We start from the raw sequence: 23,219 nt of genomic DNA, 5'->3' as shown, positions 1-23,219 counted from the left end.
AAAAATAAAAATCTTTGAAATTTTTTAGCAATTTATTCATTTTATTTTCCAGTAAAATAGTCACATAATATCAGAAGAATGGAATGGCATAGATGTAGCAGACTTGCTTTTAATAATTCCACTTAAATATTTAAAATCTAAAAATTTTACAGTCAGAGTTACGGATTTGATAGAAATTTGATTCTTACAAAGCAAGTATTGCTTTACTATTATCATTAATCCAGTCAATAATATGACTAATAACCAGTAATGTTAAACAAAAATTTTATGAATTTTTAGACACTTTAAATAAGCTGTTTTGTTGGTCAATCCAAGAAGAATATGTTGTTGAATTGTGTTGCACAAAGTTTCTTTACTTCTTCTGCAAAAACAATAGAAAACACTGAGAAAAGCAGATGTCCTTATTGCCTTTGCCCCCAAAGGTTACGTTGTGAATTACCCTTGACCCAAGTTCCAACAATCTAAAAAACTTTTTATACAAGAAACAAACTAGATGCTAGCTGACAGAATGCTGGGCATGTTGTCAAGAAAGCTTGAATTCAAATTTGGCCTCAGAAATCACCTGGGCAAGTCATTTCAACCTCTCTGGTCCTTAGTTTCCTTATCTGTATAAGGAAAGGTTTAGACTCAATAGCTTCTACTATCTCTTCTAGCTCCAAAACTATGATCCTATGAATCTAGGTATCTTTTTTTTTTTAAGGCAATTGGGGTTAAGTGACTTGCCCAGGGTCACACAGCTGGTAAGTGTCAAGTGTTTGGTCTGAGGCCGGATTTGAACTCAGGTACTCCTGACTTCAGGGCTGGAGCTCTATCCACTGCGCTACCTAGCTGCCCCTGAATCTAGGTATCTTTAAAGTAGACTGACAAATCTTTAAAATTTCTATCAATAACGTATGCTTCTGGTGGGACCTGGCCTTAAAAATTACCACAAATTTAGCAATTCCTAAAAATATGACTTTGGATACATAATAATTATTTGTATTCATCAAAATAATAAGGACTCTAAGATTATCTGTTTAATCCCGAATTTTAAAATTTTCTGAAATCATTATACTAAATAATTTTATAATTCTTAAGTGAATAGCAACAGGACCTCGCAGTGTGCAAACTTCCTCTAACATAGGCCACAAGCCATCTATGCCTTCTTTACTATGTCCCATGAAGTTGCCCAAGACACGTGGAGGTCAGTGACTTGCCCAGGTTTACATATCTAGTAAGCATTGGAAGTAGGATTTTAACCCAGGTGGTCTTGACTCCAAGCCAAGTTGCCTCTTACAATCCTTATAGATTCACAAAGCTTATTTTGTTTTCATTTTCCCCTAACTAATGAAATGTCTGGCAAGGGAAAAGGAAGAGAATAAGCATCTATATAGGGCCTAGTATGTGCCAGGCACTGTGATAAGTGCATTACAAATATTAACTCATTGCTTCTCACAACAACCCTGCAAGCTAGGTACTGTTATTGCCCCAACTTCACAGTTTGGGAAATGGAGGCAAATCATAGGTTAAGTGACTTGCCCAAGATCAGATAGTGTCTGAGGTTGGATTTGAATTCAGGTCTTCCTCACTTGAGGCCCAGTGCTCTATCTACTGAACCACCTGGCTGTCCCGGGTTCCCTGGCAGGGATAATATAAGTACAAAGAAATGTCAAAAACAGACATCAAACTTACCATCTGTGATATTTGTCTATAATACACACCATAGAAGATATATACAAAAATCTAAAGTTCAGATTTCTTATCGCAGAAAAAAGTTGCTTGCCCCATCTCTATTTATTTATTTACTATTTATTATGCGGCAGTAATGTTTGCCTGAAGGCAAAATGCTGCATAGAGTAAGGATGGCTACTCCTAACTTTTATTCAAACTCATCAGAATACCCAGAATACAGTCACCAGAAATATGGCAACATCAGTCATGCTATTATGTAGCTGGAGAACGCCAATCACTTTCAATTGACAAGTTATACTTGCTCCTGTACATGATGACAGATCTAAAAACTATCATACAAACTAGAAGATTCTGTAAAAGGTAAAAGAATAAAATTTACTGCTTTTCTACATTAGTTTTTTTTTTCTTTCAGGAAAAATGGCATTTGCACAGAATGTGGCAAACAATGTTTTTATTTTGGATAATAGAACTATTATTTTGGATAATAGAACTATTGAAACAATTTATTTTTCAAGTATTTTCACAATACAGAACTCTTTAAACAGGGAAGTAAACTTTAATGGGGAGATTATTTTCCATAAAGTTATGAACATTATGGCCAGAGTAGTTACTAAATGCATTAGTTAAAAACAAAGCCCTGATTATCCATGATTTTGTTCTACTTGTTACTCAAAAACTACACCAAGTCCAAATATCTGGGTTCAAGGCCCAGCTCGGTGACTTATTAGCTGGGTGACCGAACAAATCATGCCTCAAAGTCACCTGTAAAAATGAAGATAATGTGCTAAGCCTCACAACAACTTTGCGAAGTAGGGATTACAGATAATCTCCATTTTATGGATGAGGAGCTAAGCCTCAACAACATTAAGTCACTAGCCTATAAGTGTCTCAAAGAGGCAGCATTTGAACCCAAGTCTGACCAAAAGGTTCCAGCTCTATCCCCTGCACCACAAAACATAAGAAGTGTTTCAAATAATTTGAATGTCTAGGATATGGAGGAAAGAGTGGGCTTGTTCTATGTTGCTCAAAGGCAGAATGAGGGCCAGGAAATGAAAATCGGGAGACAAATTTGGACTCATCGTGATGAGTGAGTTGTTGGACAATAGAAGCTGCCTCCTGGAATACTGTAGTGTTCAAGCAGAGGCTGAATGAATGCCTGGGAGGCCATAGGAGGTCTTCCTGCACTGCTGGGATGCTGGACTAGAGAGGCTGGACCTCCGGGGTCCCTTCCAACTCTAAGATCCTAGGAATGAAAGCAGCTCCCTTGGTGGACCTCACTTAAGACTCTAGTCTAAATGCACCAAACTGCATTTTTTGGTGTCCGACAACAGACTTCTGACCAGGCTTCATCCTACTTTATGGCCCTTAATTAACACATGTAAAGTTTTTCAAAATGACTTTTTTTTCCTTTTGTCTGAAAGCAGACTTCTTTTGCTGATCCCATACATCTTCCCAGCTTCTGCCTACAGGCCTTTCTTGACTTGTAGTTTTTCTCTTATGGGTTCATGGCCACGTCAGCATTTGAATAGGGGATATTGCTGATATGTTACATTGTGATGAACTTAAGTCATTTCCTCTACATGTGTGTGACTGCATGTGTTATGTTTCCCCAACTAGATTATAAGCCTCCTGACAAAAAAAGATAATTCTGTTAACAATTTCACAGGACTGGTACATGCAAAAGCACTTTGTAAACTATAAAGCACTACACAAGTATAAGGGATCATTACCATATTTTTCTTAATAATGATACATTGAAATCCAGTCAATTTGTTGGCCTCAATAACATTAAAGTATCACTTAAACACCAATGAATACTTACCATTGACCTCAATCAGGTTGGCATTTTTTTGATTCAAAATAACATAGAGTTCCCGCTGATCTGATTTTTTCCCAACAACCCAATAGTCACTCATTGCCTTCACAATGATTTCCTCATCCTCATCCATTCTGTAAAACAAATTTCATTATGTAACTTTATAGATATATTAGTATAAAAATGTGGATGCAGATTATGAAAAGTCAACATTGAAAAAATTTCAAGAAATCACAGAGAATTTTAGTAGATAACATCCTTCAGGGTGTTATGTATGAAATGAACAGCTGTAGGAAAGAGCAGCTATAGCTACTGATGGGCTTTTTAAATTCGGAGAATTCTGAACATGCAGCTTGGGGAAATGATTACAAAGTGATCATGGGAAACTAATGTGATGCAGAAAGCTCTCCCTGCATTTTAAAGGGTCATTATTTTTAGCATATGGCATCTATTCTGAAATAAAACTATGAAAATTACCTTGTAAAGTCACTGTTGATATCACCTAGAATCTTCATGAGGTCAGGATGAACAGATGTAAGTGAAACGCTAGGCGTTTTCCTCATGTGAATTGTACTTTTCTCTGCTAAATTCATATGATTGAAGTAGATAAACTTAAATTGGGGCTCCTTTTCAGACCTGTGAAAATATGTTAACAAAATAATCAGTAAAATATTTTTAAAAGCACTGAATTATCCAATCTATGTAAATATATTCCCTTAAGAATCTTAAGTGCTATGGCTAACTGATATTTTCATTCTCCAATTGTCAATAAAGAGATTTCAAAAACGTGAGTCTTCAAAAGTAGTCATCTCAAGGGTCAGATATGGCTATTAATTATAATGACTATCTTTTAGTGATTCTTTTTTTGATAAAGCAGGGTGTTTTGCATATAGTGGACATTCAACAAGAATTTGTTGACTGACAAAGATATAAACTATATTAATGTTAAGTTTCAGTTCAGATAGGACATTGATTAGTACAATCAGATTTAACTTATCTACATCCCTGGGTGTTACAGCATTCCACGTAACTGAATTTTCCAAATAAATAAAGTTTTGAAAACAGTCACTTTAATAACAACCAGAACAAAACTTTTCAATGTGGAAATCTAAAAGATATCACACACTTTCCTGACTTCTATAATAGAATATCCTGACTACAATTTAACCTTGAGTCATTATATCAGCTATGCTAGTACCGTGACGCACTGAGTCTACTATTTGCCACTACATTAAACTGCCCTAGACTTCTATGTATTTTCAATTCTTTGTAAACTTGTGTTCTTAGGGATGTTAAGATGTGTCTCTGCCCTCAAGGTGCCTAGAATGTGCTGGAAGAAGATATGAAATGGATATAGAGACATATGAGGCAATGTAAGAAGGAATAATGAAGCCAAAAAAGAGATTCAGACAGGTTCCCAGAACATCTGAGGAGGTAGAGAACACTTTAGCTGGGGGTGCCTATATGATGATGGGAATAAGGGAATACCAACTTTGTACTTTATTACACCAGCCCTGTCACATCTATTTTGTTTGCTCAGAGGCCCTTTTCCCTTATGCACTGGTTTCTGGTGGAGTTTCTTCTAAGTAAGCAAGGTGTCACCAAATATTCTCTCATCTACTGCTTATCACCTCTGTTAAACATTAAGTACATACCTAGTGCATTAATAAAAATGAACTAGGGGTTAAATACACATTTTACAGATTAGGCACTAATATTTGGTACTTGGTATGGGTAAAGCAGATTGATCATGTGCCCATCTAAAGGCCAGTGGTGAAGAGAGAGGGCTAAGTCTGATGGTGAAGCCATGGCCCTAACTTGAGAGGATGACGTTCTTTGAACTATATCTTTACTTCCAAAAATGCATTTCTTTGGAGAAAGAAGATAAGTAATAGGATCACCTGAACACTAACACAGCTTTCCTATCCATACTTTTTTCCCATAGCTGTTGAATTAAGTATCAAAGATCTGTCTGTTATTGCTACCTCTTAATTCCACATGATTCTACTTCCTATGTTAGCACAGACAATTAACCAAATAGGCAATTAAATTATTTTTAATTTTTAAACAACTGATAAAAGGAATCTTTTCTCAAGTCCTCACTAAGAAATAATCTTCTAGGGGCAGCTAGGTGGCACAGAGGCAGCTAGGTGGTGCAGTGGATAGAGCACTGGCCCTTGAGTCAGGAGGACCTGAGTTCAAATCAAGCCTCAGATACTTCACACTTACTAGCTGTGTGACCCTGGGCAAGTCACTTAACCCCAACTGCGTCACCAAAAAAAAAAAAAAATGAAATAATCCTCTTTATAATAATCCTCTTTCATTTTCTGCTCTTCTACGTTCATATCTCTTACAATTTAATGTTGGATTTGGCTAATTGAATTAGCCAAATAGTCAAACCTATTGTTATAGTATTATACCAAGAAGGAAAATTAAAAAAAAAGTTTAGATAACATATGGTCCCTGACCTCATCTATTTGCTAGTAGAAATATAAAACGTAACTGATTAAAAAAGTATAGAGTCAGTGTACAAGACAGGTGTTATAAGTCTTTTTCAGTCATGTCCAACTCTTTGTGGCTCCATGGTTTTCTTGGCAAAGAAACTGGAATGGCTTGCCATTTCCTTCTCCAGCTCATTTTGCAGATGAGGAAACTGAGGCAAACAGAGTTAAGAAACTTGCACAGGGTCACACAACTCGTGAGTGTCTGAGGCCAGATCTGAACCCAGGAAGATGAGTCTTCCTGATTCCAGACCTCATACTCTATTCACTGTGCCACCCAGCTGCTCTTGATAAAACAGGTACAAAATACTATTTGAGGCCCAAAGGAAAAAAAGTTACTGGAGAATGTTTCCTACAGGACACCTGAGTTAGGCTCAGTTAGTCCTTAAAGGACATGAGGGAATTCAGCAGTCAACTGGGATAAAGATATTGTGAGCAAAGCCAGAGAGGCAGGAATGTTCAGGGCAAGCATAGATTTCATAGTGCAATTTGGTTGAAGCAGGGTCGTGTAGAAAGGTTAGATAAATCTTGAAAAGTAGAATGGCACCAGATTGTAGACAGTCTTAGAGTAAAGGCAAAAGAATTTGAATTTTACTGAATAGGTAATAGGGTTCTAAACAAATGAGTGACATATTTTCATAAGGAAGGTAAGTCTGGCAGGGGTGTGAAAAGTTGATGTGGAGGGGGAGAGAGTAAAGACTATTCTAACAGCTTAATAGGTGACTGGTCTAAGGTACAGCCATATCTACATGTGCCAGAGGTATGCTGCAGAAGGAGGTTTTGGAGTCTAGCCTGAATCACTGTGTGGTTGCATTTAGAAGCATTGTCGGCATGAATGCTAAAGTTTCTCAGGATGGCAAGGGAGAATACAACAATAAATTAGGTGCTACAGTCCCTAAGGAAATTGGAAATGATTTGGGAGGCTGGTTTGATACTAGAAAAAGGATGGAGAGAGAGTGGTATAAGTGGATTACAGGGATGAACAAGTTACTGAGAGAAAGAAACAGCAATGGGGAGTAAGCCAATTCCTCCTACTGACCTGGCAAAAACTGGCCAATGAAAGGCAATGGGATACAGTGGGGAAAGTGCTGGGATTGGAATTAGAGGACTTGAATTTGAATCACGGCTCTGCCACTTATTTAACTTCGTGATACTGGGCAAGTCAATCTATATATAGGCCTCAGTTTTATCATTTGTAAAATGAGAAGGACTAGATCATCTCTAAGATCCCTTTTCCATTTCTAAATCGATGATCCTATGAAATGGAACACGTTTAAGATATCTGATAGAGACAGGGAAAAACTTGGTTTCAATTAAAGTTAATGCATGCCAAAGACAGTCTTTACCAGTAACTGAAGTAAGATTGAAACTGTTTTTACAGTTAAGGTGTCAGAAGCTACATCTAGAATGAAATAAACTAGATCTAAGTATTATACTTTTTAAAACCTTATTTTCTAGAAATAATTAGAATGGCAAACTAAATTTATATCCCATAGTAGTAACCACAAATTTAGCACATTATGATATATGCATGTGTCTGCATGCATATATAACCTAAAACCTCCCTAAGACTTCTGGGACTTCCTGTATAATTAAATTGTATTTCACAGTCAAATACATACATCCCTTGAGAATTCCACAGCTAGAAAGAATTCCTTCCCTCTTTGTCATTCCATCACTACTTCAATATAGTAGGCTCATAAGCTAGTCTAGTCAAAATAGCTTAATTCTGTTCTCATTTGAGTAATACAATTTTATTAGTTTTCTCAGAAACCACCTGTTAAAATTCCCCTACATTAACCATTAAGATATAATTGATAGATTTCTTCAACTTTACTCCACAATATTTTTAAAAAGTAACGCAATGATTCAGTACACAAGTACTATTTCATATATATCTTAGCTATAACTTACAAAATAACAATTAGTAGTTATTGCATGTGATAAATATCTATTTTGGTGATCAGAAACACATGAACAAAACTATCTAATAAAAAAAGATCAAATATTTATTGCTATTGCTGAATCTCATCAATTAATAGTCTAGACATTTTCCACTATTACTGAGGAGTACCTGAAAACAAAATTAAACTGACTTCTTGGACAGCTTAAGAATATCAGGTCTAAAAAAATGACACAAAGACTTTGTTTCAAGATTTATATTTAAATTAAAATATCAGGCAAACCTGGTCTTTGTTGTAATTGACTGCCTAGTCCATTCACTTGCAACATTTTTAAGTCCAAATGCATGGCCTCATACATTAAGGTTGGAAGCATTAGACTGATATGTCACGCGGACCCTGGAAAATAATTTTTCTTTAAAAGACACAGTCCTTTTCCAAGTAGAGATGAGGAAACACCTTACAAGTTACTCACAAAACACAGGATAGACACAGGATAGATTCTTAAGAGAAATCTTTCAGGCAATTGTAAAAATAACAAATAATTTAAACAATGTGGTAGGTGGGTAAAAATTTTATCAAACACAATTGCACCAGCCCTAATTTTTTTTTTTTTGATGATTAGAAAGCCAAGTAGTTATGCCTCCAACTGGAGACTTTTCTTTCATGAAATAAATGTCTCCTTTTTTTGTATGACACTTAATAATGGGAAATACAAAATTATTTTAAGTGTCTGGGTTGTGTATTTTAGCATGGAAAGGCTTAATTTTCCCAAGCAACTAATAGAGAAATGAAATGGTTTCTACCGAATTTGTAAAAATTATGTTTCTTATGCCAGCTTATTAATTTATTTGGATGTTTTACAACAGGTAAGGTACTTTTTTCTTTGAATTTGTCTGTTGCTTGGAAGGATAAGGAGACATGTCAAAGTGAAAGTAAACTTAAATATACCACAATTTTTCTCCTTGTTATAAGGTACAGTAGAGATTGCAGCAGACAGCAAATACAAACAAGGATCATTCTGTCTATCCCTTCCACCTTTATTGGTTCCTTTAAATGTAGGATTAACAGGGGCCCACTGATGTTCAGAAATGTACTTTCTCTAACTTTGGAAACGAGAAAGCAAAAATAATGTGCCTTGGAATATAGCCAAAATTGCAAGTGTAGGCAAACACATATAAGTGTATGGAAAGCTGACTACTATTCTTTTTTTTTTTTTTTTTTTGGTGAGACAATTGGGGTTAAGTGACTTGCCCGGGGTCACACAGCCAGTAAGTGTCAAATGTTTAAGGCCAGATTTGAACTCAGGTCCTCTTGACTCGAGGGCCGGTACTCTATCCACTGCACCACCTAGCTGCCCCTTGACTGCTATTCTTTAGTAGCATATAGTCCCCAAACATTTTCCATGTTTACCAGGTCAATACTCTCAGAACAGAAAAAAAGCTGTATGCTAAAATAAGCATGCCACTAGTTACTCCCTTAATGATTTGGTCTAACCCTATTTTGAAGCAATCAATGCCAATAATACTGTGAGAGGCCTGATTTTCCTGAAGCAATATTACCAGGGTTCGGTACACTGAGATCTCATATGAATAAATCCTTCAAACCTTTCTGCCAACTTTGTAAAATGAAGCCTTGTTCCCAGAGGAAGCTCCAATTTCTTCAGCCCTGAATCAATGGTGGCAGTGGTTGAGGAGAAGGCAATGGGGCTTCTGATACAACTGAGGGAAGGGCAGCACTCTGGGCTTGCAAGACTGGTCACCTAGAAATGGGGAGGCACTGATTCAGGAGCAGCTCTTGAGACATCTACATCACGACAGAAGGAGCTGTCCTGAGAGAGAGAGACGTGATTCCAACTACCCCCCTTACCAACCAGAGTGTGCCAGAAGGGTTGGCCAGTCAATAGAAATGAGATGTGGAATAAATTCACATTCTAGAATACGACCCTTTACCTCCTGTATTATTTCCCCCCTCCCCCCCGGAAATGAACAAAGTAGTCACTGGAATGTATCCCTGGCATGAACAGGGCTGTTACTATGTAACTAGGTTAACTTCCAATCCTCGAACATCCTTGCAATAGCCACTCCTCTGAAGTCGAAGCTCGTACAAGCTTAATGAAGGTGATGTTCAGCCGTGTCTGGAGTTAGGAACTCTAGTAGGTTGAAATCAACACTATCAAAAGGCCGCCTTCTGCGTCAAAGTAGCCATGCTATAGAAACAAGTGACAATAACACACTGTTTGTGTAACTCAAACTCAAACAAGATTTTCCTGGCTTTAAGGTCAACTCTTTATCCACTATGTTAACACAGCGTCCAAGTACAAATTTGGAAGGCTAACCACCAGAAAGCTGATCCCCAGCTGATGCCTTTTCTGGCAATAGCAATTTATGAAGCCACCTATGAAGGCGCAGAATTTGTATTGCATTGGTGGAAGGAATATTTACAACAAATAAATAATTTCTCTTCTGAAGCATTAAAACAATTTATTGATAAACTACCTTTTTTTTTCTTTTTTGAAGGGGGAGGGGAAGCCTGGGAAAATAAGATGGCCAAAGGAAGACAGTCAAGGCCTTACTTACAAATAACTGATGTAGGGTTTTAGAGGGAGAGAAATCTTTCCTATATCTAATCATTTTTCTCTTTGGCAGGTGGCATTTATTGCTCATTTAGCTCATTTAGCAAATCACTTTTGCATAATCTTAGCTACATCAAAAATCACTGTTTCTAATTTAATAAAGATCTAAAAATTTATAAAGGAGTTTTGAGCTCTGAACATATTTTCCTGTAACTCACTTTTCGATGAGGCTTTGAGGTTTGCTTAGAATTCTCTTTGCAACAATCCTCTGAAGTGGGTTCTATGAGAATTATTGTTACCATCCCCATTTTTAGAGCTCAATCAGCCAACACTTATTTAGCTGGGGACACAAAGATAAAAATGAAACAGTCCCTAACCTCAAGGAGTTTACATTCTGTGGTGGAAGACAACATGTACACATATAAGTACATATAAAATAAATATGAAGTAATTTTAGGGAAGAAAGCACTGCACTAACAGCAACCAAGATGACAAGAAGTTAAGAGACTTGTCACACAGTAAATGTTGGAGGCAGAATCTAAAATCAATTCTATTCACTCCAAATTCAGGAGAAAGAATACTGGATTTGGAGCCTCAGGCTCCTGGCTGCAAATCTGCACTCTTTCACTTAGTACTTTACGTCACTTAACCTCTTTCGGGCCTCATATCCTCAACTGCAAGATGGGGGTATATGGACTGGATGGCATGTGAAATCTCTTCCACTTCTGATAATACTTAATCCTATGATTCATTCATTTCTTAAAACTAGATGAGAACTTTCATCTACTCCTGCCTCTCAGAAATACAAAAAAAGTTAGAGAATGGATGTTATCAGAGTTGCCCATGAAAGCCTACTTATTTAACCCCTCTATTTGCAGTATAGTGCTATACTAATAGAAATACAGAAGTTTATTATGGAATAAGGTAATATTTTCCTACTAAGAGAGGCTGTATGGCATAGTGAACAGAGTGATGGACTTGGGAGTCAGTATGGACTTGAATTAAATCCACCTCAGGTTTGGCACTTACTAGCTGTGTGACCATTAACCTCTCTGACTCAGTTTCCTCATCTGTAAAATGGGAATAACAAAACATAAGCTAATATATATAAAGTACTTTGTACACTTAAAGGGCTAAATAAGTCAGTTTTTCAAAAAATTAATCTAACCACCATTTCTATGGGAAAACGCACTCCAGGTAGTAGGACGAAAAAGGGTTTCTCTAACTCTAAATTGCATTTACTCAATAATAAACATTGGCTAAATGAATGAATGGTGATAACTCCATGGTCCGGGACTAGAGTTCATTAGGGGCCCAAAGATTCCAATATTGGTGCTTCTGCAGCCATCCCTTTCTCTCTATTGCTTTCCATTGCTAAAAGCAACACTAACCAAATCCTCCTAATATGCCATCTTGCCTTCCATCTACCCCATTCCTTTCCTTTAATCTAGTCTTCAAACCACAGCCAGATTAATCTTCATGCGGGGAGGTCACGTCCTTCCTATACTTAAGAATCCTCCATTGGAGTGCCTACAGAATAAAGTTCAAACTTCTTAGCAAGGTTAGTTCTACTCTCCTCAATGCCCTCTGTGCTTCAGCCAAACTGTCTTCCCTTGTCCAAGCCCCAAACTTTCCTGCCTTTATATTATTGCTCCCCCAGAACAAAGGTGTCAAACTCATGGTCCATCTATAAAACTCTCGAGTGTGGCCAGAATTGGATTAAAAAGTAATTGGAGGGAAGCTAGGTGGCACAGTGGATAGAGCACCAGTCCTGGAGTCAGGAGGACCTGAGTTCAAATCTGGCCTCAGACACTTCACACTTACTAGCTGTGCGACCTTGAGCAAGTCACTTAACCTCATTACCTAGCCAAAAACAAAACAAAACAAAAAAAGGAAAATGTAATTGGGAAATGTTTAGCAAAATAAAGAAAAATACAATACAATGTAGATAATGTTCATTTGTAGTTTTCTAAGTCAATATGTGTCACTCAGGGATCTATTTCTACTTGAATTTGGCACCTCTGCTCTAGGTTATGCTCAGGAAAACAAAACGAAACAAAAAAACCAGGAGAGTAAAAGCCCAGAAACAATGTTGTAGAAAGACTGGTTGAAGGAATTGGGGAAAGACTTCAAGACTAGACTTAAGGGAAGACATGACTGCAGTCTTCAAGTATTTGAAGTAATGGCATTTGAAAGACAGATTAGACGTGTTTTGGACAGTTCCAGAGGGCAAAACTAGGTACAGCAGGTATAAGATGCAAAGAGGCAGATTTCAGCCCTAGCTCAGGCTCCCCAAATTCCTTTGTCTGGCATGTCAGGATTTTAGAGTCAGATCTCATCCTACTTTTTCAGCCTCATCGCATTTACTCCATTCCATGAATGCTATGCTCCAGTCAAACCAGACTCTCTGCCCTACTGACATCCTCTGTGCTTTCAGACTCTCCTTTTCTTAAATTGTTTTTTATGTCTAGAATATCTTCTTCCTTCTCCCTCAGACACCACAAGGAACTTTTTTTTTTCACAGCACTTCAATGAACTTACAATGTAATGTTATGTACTAGTTATCTGTGTCTGGATTTTATTCTACAGAGACTATGTCTTATCTAATTTTTGTATCTTTCTCAGCATTTCCCATAGTGCTTTGCATGAATGAATGGATATTACTACTTGTGCCTGGAATGCTCATCTCCCCTGTCTCTGTCTGTTATAGGCCTACCTGTCCTTTAAAGCCCACTTCAAAAACTACCTTCTCCAGGAAGTGTTCTCTCATCCACCTAGTCCATAATGATATTTCACCTTCCTGTCTTCAAGCTGACACTACACTTTGTTTGACTCTTTCCTGTGCCTTTATCATGTGTTATCACTTTATATTTTATATTATAATACTTGGATCTTTTCAATTTCCTCTGGTGCCCTACTTAACCTAACATAGCGATCCCTTCCTGGGAGGCATTTAATATATGTTTATTAGACTGAATTGAAAGAAATATGTACAGTTTCCCTTCATACCCTCAAAAAATTACTTTTTAAATTCTATAAAGTCTAGTCAATACATTTATAAAAAATATTTTTACACCTGCATTTTTAACCTTATTCTGAACTCCCAGAAGCTAATATCTAAACATTAAAGATACACTAATCTATATTAACATAACCAAAGCACACTGGCATAGTGCTTTGATTTTTCAAAGTGATTCCCATTGATTACATGCATTTTAACTTGTGAGGTAAGAACAGTAGATAAGATCATCTATCTTTTACATGTGGAACTCCCCCCACCAAGAGGTACAGGAAGATTACATGATTTAATGACAGTAGAACCAAGAACCCAGCTCCTGACTTCCATCCTAAACCTCTTTCCACTTGACTTAACAGCCTTTCCCTACCTGAGTGCATGAGTGCATTTCTTTTGAGACTTCCTATCTCACTCTGGCTGAAACCACAGTAGCCACTAACTGGCCAATCTCAATACATCTCAATATTGATTGGCACTGAAGCTTTAACTGCTTCATTTTTTTTGCCTGGACTGGTTCAGCCCTCCATGCCCGGGGGCATTGGTGCCAGACTTAGGCACCGAACTAGCTTGAGCTCTACTGCAGCTCAGAACTCCCAAACTCAAGGGATTCATTAGCCTCAACTTCCCTCAGTGGTAAGGATTGCAGATGTGTACCACCATATCCTGTCTATAATTTTAAAATATATTTTATTTTATCCAGGGATAATATCAGATTAAACAGATACAGTGCTCAAAACATACAGGTCTTGGTTACTGCCCAATGTCCTAATAACTCAGTGAAAACTAAAGTACCCTTTAATAGTCTAGGTTAGCTCAAGTGATTAAGAACATGGTGCTAATGAAGCTAGTATAGGTTCAATCCCTTAGTTTCAAAAAAAAAAAAGAAAGAAAAAGAAAAATTGTTCAAGAGTCAAAGGCCACACACTTAATCCCACTCAGTCCCTCAAAAATGTGTAGTACCCTGAGGGAAACTGGGGCAAAGGCAAACAACTCAGCTTACTTCACCACAACAAGGGGAAAAACACTGAAAGGTACACATTGGCATCCATTTTGTGCAGCACTAATACCAGATAAAACTTAAAATGAAATGTTATACACATTCTCAGTGTCTGAAACAGTTCACAAATAAAGCACAGTACAAACCCTGATATTCTTTTGTTGATATTGTACTGTTCACAAATGTCAGATGCTAAAACTGTGAGCTGAGGTCCAACGATGCTGTCCAATCTTCGACAAAAGTCCAAAGAAGGCTGCATAGAGGCTGAAAAATTTAAAAAACATTGTAAATATTGTTCCTCTATTTCAGTTGTTATATCATGTGAAAGAAGTCAATCATTTATTTTTTCTCTCCTATGTTTAAATATTCAAATCACTTTGCTAGATACAAAGTGATTAACTTGATCAAATAATCTGAAATAACCTGATCAAATCTTACTCCTCTAATAAAAACACAAGAGATAAAATTACTAACATTTATGAAGAAAGAAAATACACATTATATGAAGATAGAAACACACATTATAAGCTCCATTTCAGTATTCCCTCATTGGGCCAAATTAATAGGATGGTTTTACCTTCCAAACCCACCTGAAAAACCTGTCCTGAATGAAATGATCATAAAGTTAGGACAATTGTGTTTTATTTGGAGTTTCACAGTATATCCTTCTATGTTTATGATTTCATTTAATTTATATGTTTATGTTTTAATCGGAGAAGAAAGCAACAGAGTGTTTTTTTCATCTGATAATAGATAAAAGTGCTATACTTACCATCGATCATGAAACAAACTGCTGCACTCATGGCCTAGGAGACGGAAAAACCATCGCCATATTAAACCAAAGGTTACAGAATACAGTTTTTTCTTTTCCTCCCCTGCTTAACCTGTAGCCACTAATTTTATTAGAAAATTTGCACATAAGGAAGACTTCTGAACTTGTAGGCCAAGCAGTGCTTCAAAACACTCTGTGGTCACAGAAGAAAATCAGAATCATACTCTCATTTCCCAACAATTGGTCATCCATCTTATGCCTGAAGAACCCTGGTGATTGGGAACTTACCACCTCTTAGGACAGCTCATTCACCTTCTGAATATCTGTTTATTAGGAAATCTTTCCTTACATCAAGCTTAAATCTGCCTGTCTTGTTTATTCCACTAATTGTTCCTAGCATAGTCTCTAGGATCAAGCAGAGCACAGCTAATCTGTCTTCTATTTGACAGCCCTTCAAATACCTGAAAAGAGTTATTAAAATAAGGCTTAGAAGAAAATTATAGCTAATGTTTATATAGCACTTTAAGGTTCACAAAGACCTCATATATATTACCTAATTTACTCCCTACAACAGTAGGAAGCCAATGCTATTATCACATCCATTTTATTGGTGAAGAAACTGAGGAGTAGACTCAAATGACTTACTCAGTTTCACACAGGAGTCAAGGCAGGATTCAAAGTCAAGTCTTCCTGGTTCAAAAGCAGCACTTTATTTACTCTTCCATGCAGCCTTCATTACACCTTTTCCTTACGTAATTTCTTTACAGCAGTGACACAATGGGTGTCACTTTGGATAATGCTGGAAGACTTGAGCTTAAATTCTGCCTCAGGTACTTACCAACTGACCCTGGGTAAGTCACTTACCCTGTTTGCCTCAGTTTCCTCATCTATAAAATGAAGGTAATAACAGCTCTGACCTCTCACAGTTGTGAGGATCAAATGAGGTAATATATGCAAAGAATTTTACAAGCCTTCAAGCACTTTTACAGAGTAAAAGCTACTGCTAAAGCTTAAAATCACACTACATCTTTGGGGATACTTAACAAAAATGCAAGTCATTGCTGCTGTTACTGTTGTGGTGGTGGTAGCTGTTTTGCTGAGTGTGTAAGTACAAATATTTTATCTAGGTCATTTCTAGGAAAATCCTACTGACTGCAGAATCATAATTTAATGTTTAAGATGATATTTCTAAATTTCATATAAATAGAAATTAAAAATAGAACTAATATTCTATATATTCAATTTTGTAGCTCTTTTAATTCAAAATGTGAAATCCACAGTTATTTTTTTTACAAGTTTTTTACACATATATTTATTTATCCATTAAGGTATACTATATGCTCTCACATACAGCTACTAGTTTCATATTTCAAATATGGTCTTGAAACTTAAACCTAATAAAATGTACAAAATTACCCTTAAAAATTAAACTCTTAAAAGAAATTAGTAAAAAAAAATTTTAAAGTAATAAAAATATATTCTAGCACTATGTTTTTCTATACATAAGTGATAAAATTCTACTCAAGGTATATAATACAGTGTTCATTTTGATGAAGGCAATGGGAGAGTTTTCATATAATTGACTAACCAATATTACTATCACTATATTACCATCACTAACCAATATTAAAATCCAAAAAGGGAGGTAAGCTGATACTTGCTCAAATCTGGAAAGCTACCAGATTGAGACAGTATCTGACAAGCAGGACATTATCATTCTTTGACTGCAACACCATCCTCTTTGCCTTCAAGATTGTTCTATATGAATTACATAAGAACACGGAACACTGATGACAAGCCTAACAACTGCTGCTTCATTAATGACAATACAATATCGTACAAACACATACATGAAAACTAGCTACAACCCCAAAGAAGTATGCATACACATTTTGGAGTTTTAAAAAATAATTGCCACTGCTTAGCAATCCCAAAGAACAGCTTGTCACAGAAATATATATGACATTTGGGTATACGCTCACACATATCAATACCCAAGAATGATTAATAATATTTAGGGGGAAATAGTGATATTACCTTATAAACAATTAAATGAAGCTCTTCGTAACTGTCCTCTGTATTTACAAATATTTTGGGAAATCTGCATTTTGCTTCTGGATCATTGAGGTTCAAAGGCCCAGTAAGAAATCTTAAAAGCAAGCACAAAAATGACTCACATTCATTAGACAAGTTATCGTTTTGCAGCAAAATATATTCCATTTTACATAAATGTATAACATTTTTGAAAGCCAGGATAAAACACAGGGCAATACTAGAACTGTGTCAAGCCAGTACAATTGTGACAAAGCAACTTTTGGGTTTTTTGTTTGTTTTTAAATGGGAAACTATGACATTTCTTCAGTGACTAGTACTGTATGAAAACCCTAAGTGTTCTACTTTTGTCATAGATATACTTCAACTAGGTTCTAAAGGCCTACCTGACATAAAATATCTATCCTTTTATCTATATCAGTAAGATAACAGCTACAGTAAGATAAAATCTCATGTCTGAAAATATAAGCTATCTTCTCGCAATCAGAAAACAACAACAACAAACTCTTTTATTGACCTGGAAACAAATACAATATTTCTAAACTGTATAAATTTCTTCACATCAAGAAATAACTTGGATTTTTCCATAACACAAAAAGAATTCATTTTGATTCTGCTCATGACTGTATTTTTAAATACACTTAAAAGTTAATAAGAAACCAAAAGGGTACATCAGAGGATTAATTACCTTCCATAATGTTGAAGATTTCCTGGCATTTCTGCTCGGATTGGTGAATCCCTTCCTGCCAACTATAAACAAGTCAAAAGTTGGGAAATGACTTACAAATGAGCTTTTTCCCCCGCTTTCAAAGCTATGAAAAAAGAACATTTACATGTGCTAGTTTGTTTCAGTTTACAGTCCTCTAGAAAATGCATGCTTTAAGTTTAAACCAAGAAGTAAAAAAAAAAAAAAAATAGAAATAAGACAATAGGCCTTATTGATTTTAATCATGATCACGATATGGTAACTACACTCCCGACAAACTAGACTCTGGCTATTCTGCAAACTCAACACTCCCTCTTTCTTAGTCCCCGTGCCTCCAATGCCCTCTGTCCCTTCTCTCCCCCACCTCAAAGTCCTGCCCTCCCTTCCAAATTCCAACTTACAACCTGGATGCTCATGGGCAGCACTCTGAGCCTCAGTTTCCTTATCATAAAACAAAAGGATTATGGAAAGTCTCTGAGGTCCCATCCAGTTCTAAATCTATGATCCTTCAAGACTTAGCGCATATGTGACATTCTCTGCAAAGCCTTCCCTCATCTCTTCCTCAGGTTGTTAATATTCTCTCCTTACTCAAATTACCTTACATTTACTTCTGTGTATGTGTGGCATCCCCCAGTATAGTGTAAGCTTCTTCTTGCCAGGTTTTTTTCTTTGTGGGCCTGGGGCCTACACAAAGTGTCTTGTACAAAAGGCACTTAACATTTCTTGAACTGAACTTCATTCTATACTACAATTCACATTCTAATTTATTCATTTATGAATAAAAATAAGCAATAATTAAAGTCACAAGATCATAGACTCATAGAAGCAGCATGAGTAGAAAGAGCATTAGATTTGTGTTAAGGGACCTGGGTTCAAATCCCAATTCTGAAAAAAAAAATCCTGCCTCTGTCAATACCTGCATGACTTTGTGCACAAATCACTTCTCTTCTCTGGGTCTCAGTTTCCTCCTCTGTAAAATGAAGAGACTGGACTTGATGGTCTCTGAGGGCCCTTTCAGCTCTAGATCTTCCATCCTATAAGACTATGAAGAGTTGGAAGAAATCCAGAAGTGGATCCAGAATTCCAATACCCTCATTTTACAGATTTTTTTTTTTTACAGAGGAAAATTAGGCCCAGAGATGTTAAGGAACTTGCCCAGGGTCACATGGGTTATGAATCTAACAGAATCAGAACTTGAATTCAGGACCTGTGACTCCAAATCCACATGGACCTTTTCACTGTGCTATGATGCTTCTTAATGAACTTAATTTTCCATTTTCTGCTGTAAAAGTAATGTCTTTGGCACTTGGAGATCACAAATGAGCTTCCTTACATAAGGTAACAAAGTCATTACCAAATGAGATGCCTTCTAAATTGTTTGCATAGGATGAGGAGTGTGTTAATTTATATTCCTCAAGGAAATGCATGTTTTCATGTATTTTTATGGGTGTATAAAGGAGCAAAAAGTGAAATGCTTGTAAATTATTCAAGTGCAGTGCTATAACTCCCCCTTTAGTTTGCTTCTACTCCCTCATGCTGACATAAACTCTACGTTTTAAGTTCATGACCTTAAAAAAAAAGATTAAGCCAAAATAGAGGCTTTATAGAGAGCACAGGAGCTTGCAATACTGAACTAGTTTTTAATGTCTCACTCAAATCAGGGCTTAAGTCCCCTTAGAGTTTAGTGTATTTGTTTTCTTTTATTTTTAACATTTAGAATATATGTCATGTTTATGGCATAAATACTTTGTGCTACCTGAAAGTACATGAGTGCATAGTGGAAGTTAAATAGAGTACAGAAGCTGAGCAGGCAATATCACAACACCATTAAATGCTCAATCATTCATTAAACAGAAGAAGTGTTTAAAGAATTATCCTCTACTAGGTGAAAATGTCAGTAATCTTTAATAGTCATTAAAGAACTGTAACAAATTCACTGTTCAGCATCAGAACCAAACATACAGTTCCTTTCACAAAATATCATTATCACCATATTTTTCTGACAATTATTTTTGCCAGGGGCTTGGTATATATAATAACTATCTCATGTTACAAAATTATTAAATGACCAACAGTATAAGAAAAAATGGGATAATCCCCCCAAACATGCACAATATATTTTGGTGCCCATACCTCAGGCTCGATGTGTCTTGGAAATAGGGAAGTAGTGAGGTATTTGTATAAAATTCTCATGTCATCTTGTTCTAATCCACTCCTGAAATTATTGGGGAAAAAACCAGAAGTCAAAACTTTAAAATCATCTATTTATCTTTCTGCCATCCCGATTACAAAAGAGTTTGTCCATTTTTCTGTCACATCTCATGAATAAACAATTCTCCCCAATAACTGAGAGATCATGATCATAGTCCAAAGAGAAAAGAGCAAACTGAACAAGTCCTTGAAATCAATTCTCTACGCTACCCTGTTAAAGAGAACTGACTATTCCCGCATCACATATAAAATTTAAATAAAGGAAAGTTTAAAACAACTCAGTCTTATGCCTGGCATACAGCAGACACTTAACAAATGTTTGTTGATATGACTACACTACACGTAGGATCTTTTAGGGGACTTTGTTAGTTGTAATAAAGAGCTTTATTTCAGGTAGTGAAAGACAGACATTTAATTTGGAAAATGAGTTGGTACTGAAGTCACACTCCTTGATTTCTGTATGAGTTTCATCTAGAACTCCTAAGGAAAGGGAAATCTATACACTAATACTTCTTGGTTTGTAGAAGTGAAGCTGGACACATACAAAAGCCAAAAACATTCTGCCAAGCAGTAAGAGAACAGAACAGAGAGTCAAGATGAAAAGACAAATGCTAAGAAAAAAACCTGTAATGCTGCTTCCACAGTCACACCAGCTTTGGCAACAACCTATAGATAGAAGGTCAGATTGCATCTTTAATCTAAGTAGATGGAAAGTTACTACCTAGTTTTGCTTTAAGATGAGAAAAGAAAGGAAAACGATGGTCCTTCTTTCAGTTTCTTCCAACAAGTATCAAAAAAAAAATAAGTAAGACTACTGGTAGAGTTAGAGCACTAGGAAATTCTCTCCGAAACTACACAGTAGAAGACTAAGCAGGAAATGGCTTTTAGGTTTTAAAAATTTCAACATTGCTTATTTGAACAAAAATAGGGTATTCAAGGAAAGGCAGTTAAAATGAGGTTTGCAGATAACTCACTGTGTTTTAAAAAAAAAAAAATAGGCTGATTCTCCCATTGGGGAATGTCTTCAAGAAAAAGCACCAGCTTGACTACCAATTAAAGAAAAAACAACAACAACAAAACCTGAATGCAAACCCTACACTGGAAGACTGAAATAATTCTGCCTCATATCAATAGTTCATATACAACAAGACCTAGCTCATTTTTGTTCACACACATAACAAAAATCATTGCCTAGCTTAAAAAGCTTAAAATTATGTTCACATTAAATTAAAATGTGACCTATCTGAATATCAGGAAGTATATGGGATAAATATATTTTTTTTTTGTTTTACATGACATTCTGTGCAGTTTTTAGTTAAATGTTGTACCAATTTCCTCTCATCTTTTCTATGGTGGTACAGGAAGATTTAAATACTATCTGATTACCTGATTAAAAAAAAAAGTACTTCCAAAGCAACTGAGGATTTTTTAAAAACCCACCTCAAATTCAAATGCAGCTCTCTAAAGAGTTAGCAATTGAAGCACTTCCCATTAAAAGTCTCTGTTCTGCTCAAAATGCAATCTTGTTGTAACATTTGCTAAATTATTTAAGCAAAGATAAGAGCAATGTTATGTATCAATGAATAAGCTACCAGTTTTATCAGGCCTGATTTCTCCCATAGTTTAATACTTTCTTTGTCATAAGACATCCCATAAAATTTTTTTTTAATAAGACCACATAATTTGTTTAATTTTCATAATAACTTAAGAAGTATGTAAGGCATTAAAAAGAATATTTAAAACTTTCAAACTCTAATAAATGACACATACCAAACAGTTAAACTCTCTCATTAGAAAAGAGAAAAAAATTCCTGAAGAAAAATCAAATGATATCACTTTTTGCCACATCAATACTATCTTCAGAAAAACAACACAACAATATAAAGAACTGTAACGTACAAAATGGGCAAAAAAAGACAAGAGAAAACTCAAGCACATGTTAAGATTGTACAGATCCTTGATAAATCCAACTACACAGATTCATTATCCGTAATTAACAGCATTAAACAAGGCATAATGGAATGGAAAAGTACATATTAAGTACCAAACATTATCTTATGTAGTAGGAATACATAGGGAAAAAAAAGCAAATAGTTCCTTCCCTCAAGGAACTCATATTCTAGCAGGGATGACAGTATATACAAACATATAATTGTTTCATTCTTTGTATTTCTATCTGCAGCACCTAGAAAATATAGTAGATGCTTGGTAAGTTCATGCTGATTGATATAAGAAAAATAAATACGAGATAATTCTCTGTGGAAGCACTAGCAGCATGGGAAAATCAGGAAAAGCCTCACACATAGTTCTGACCATGTCAAACTTCCTACTCAATAAACTCCTGTGGCTCCCAATCACAACTAGGACCAAATATAAATTTCTTTGGTGTTTAAAGCCTTTCAAAACCTGGCCCCTTCCTACCTTTCCAATCTTCTTATACTTTACTCCCCTTGATGTAATTTATGAAGCAGCAACACTGGCCCTACCTGATGTATATTACACATGACAATCCCTTTCCCACCTCCATGCCTTTGTACTGCTAGTCCCTCATGCCTAGAATGCTCTCCCTCCTCAACTCATGCCTCTTAGCTTCCCTGGCCTTCTTGTATGATACAGTTCCAATCCCACTTTCTTTGGCCTTTCCAGTCCCTCAAGCTGGCAGTGCCTTTCCCTTTGACATTATTTTTGACCTACCTTATATGTATGTATGCATACACACAAAGTAAATAGAAAGTAACATTAGAGAAGAATAACACATATAATAATGTGCTATCCACACGTTCTCTCCCCCATTCGGATGTGAGCTCCTGGAGGATAGGGACTGTTATTGTCTATCTTTGTACCCTCAGCAGTACTGGCAAACAGTAAGTGCTTAATAAATGTTTGCTGACTTGACTACATCAGGCACTAGGCTAGACACTGATCCTTTCAATAACTGAGAAAATATTTTCTCATGCTATTCTACCATGAATAATAACAATTCCCATTTACATAAAGCTTT

General features: G+C 36.1%; 1 protein-coding gene across 1 annotated transcript in view; it reads right to left on the bottom strand.

The window, feature by feature from the left end:
* Positions 1–301: 301 nt before the first annotated feature.
* LOC114052442 (vacuolar fusion protein CCZ1 homolog) overlaps positions 302–23,219 on the bottom strand; it is a 35,160-nt gene continuing 12,242 nt past the window's right edge. The window contains exons 8-15 of the mRNA XM_027875052.1: positions 20,141–20,222; positions 17,990–18,051; positions 17,287–17,398; positions 15,250–15,283; positions 14,624–14,741; positions 3,965–4,123; positions 3,494–3,621; positions 302–361 (exon numbers count right to left, since the gene is read on the bottom strand). Of these exons, the coding sequence (XP_027730853.1) occupies positions 306–361; positions 3,494–3,621; positions 3,965–4,123; positions 14,624–14,741; positions 15,250–15,283; positions 17,287–17,398; positions 17,990–18,051; positions 20,141–20,222 (751 nt within the window). The 3' untranslated portion in view covers positions 302–305. The remainder of the gene's footprint in view (positions 362–3,493; positions 3,622–3,964; positions 4,124–14,623; positions 14,742–15,249; positions 15,284–17,286; positions 17,399–17,989; positions 18,052–20,140; positions 20,223–23,219) is intronic.

Source organism: Vombatus ursinus, unplaced genomic scaffold, assembly GCF_900497805.2.
Source record: "Vombatus ursinus unplaced genomic scaffold, bare-nosed wombat genome assembly UNPS02014807.1, whole genome shotgun sequence".
Classification (NCBI taxonomy): Eukaryota; Metazoa; Chordata; class Mammalia; order Diprotodontia; family Vombatidae; genus Vombatus; species Vombatus ursinus.
This window is presented reverse-complemented; position numbering and strand designations above follow the sequence as displayed.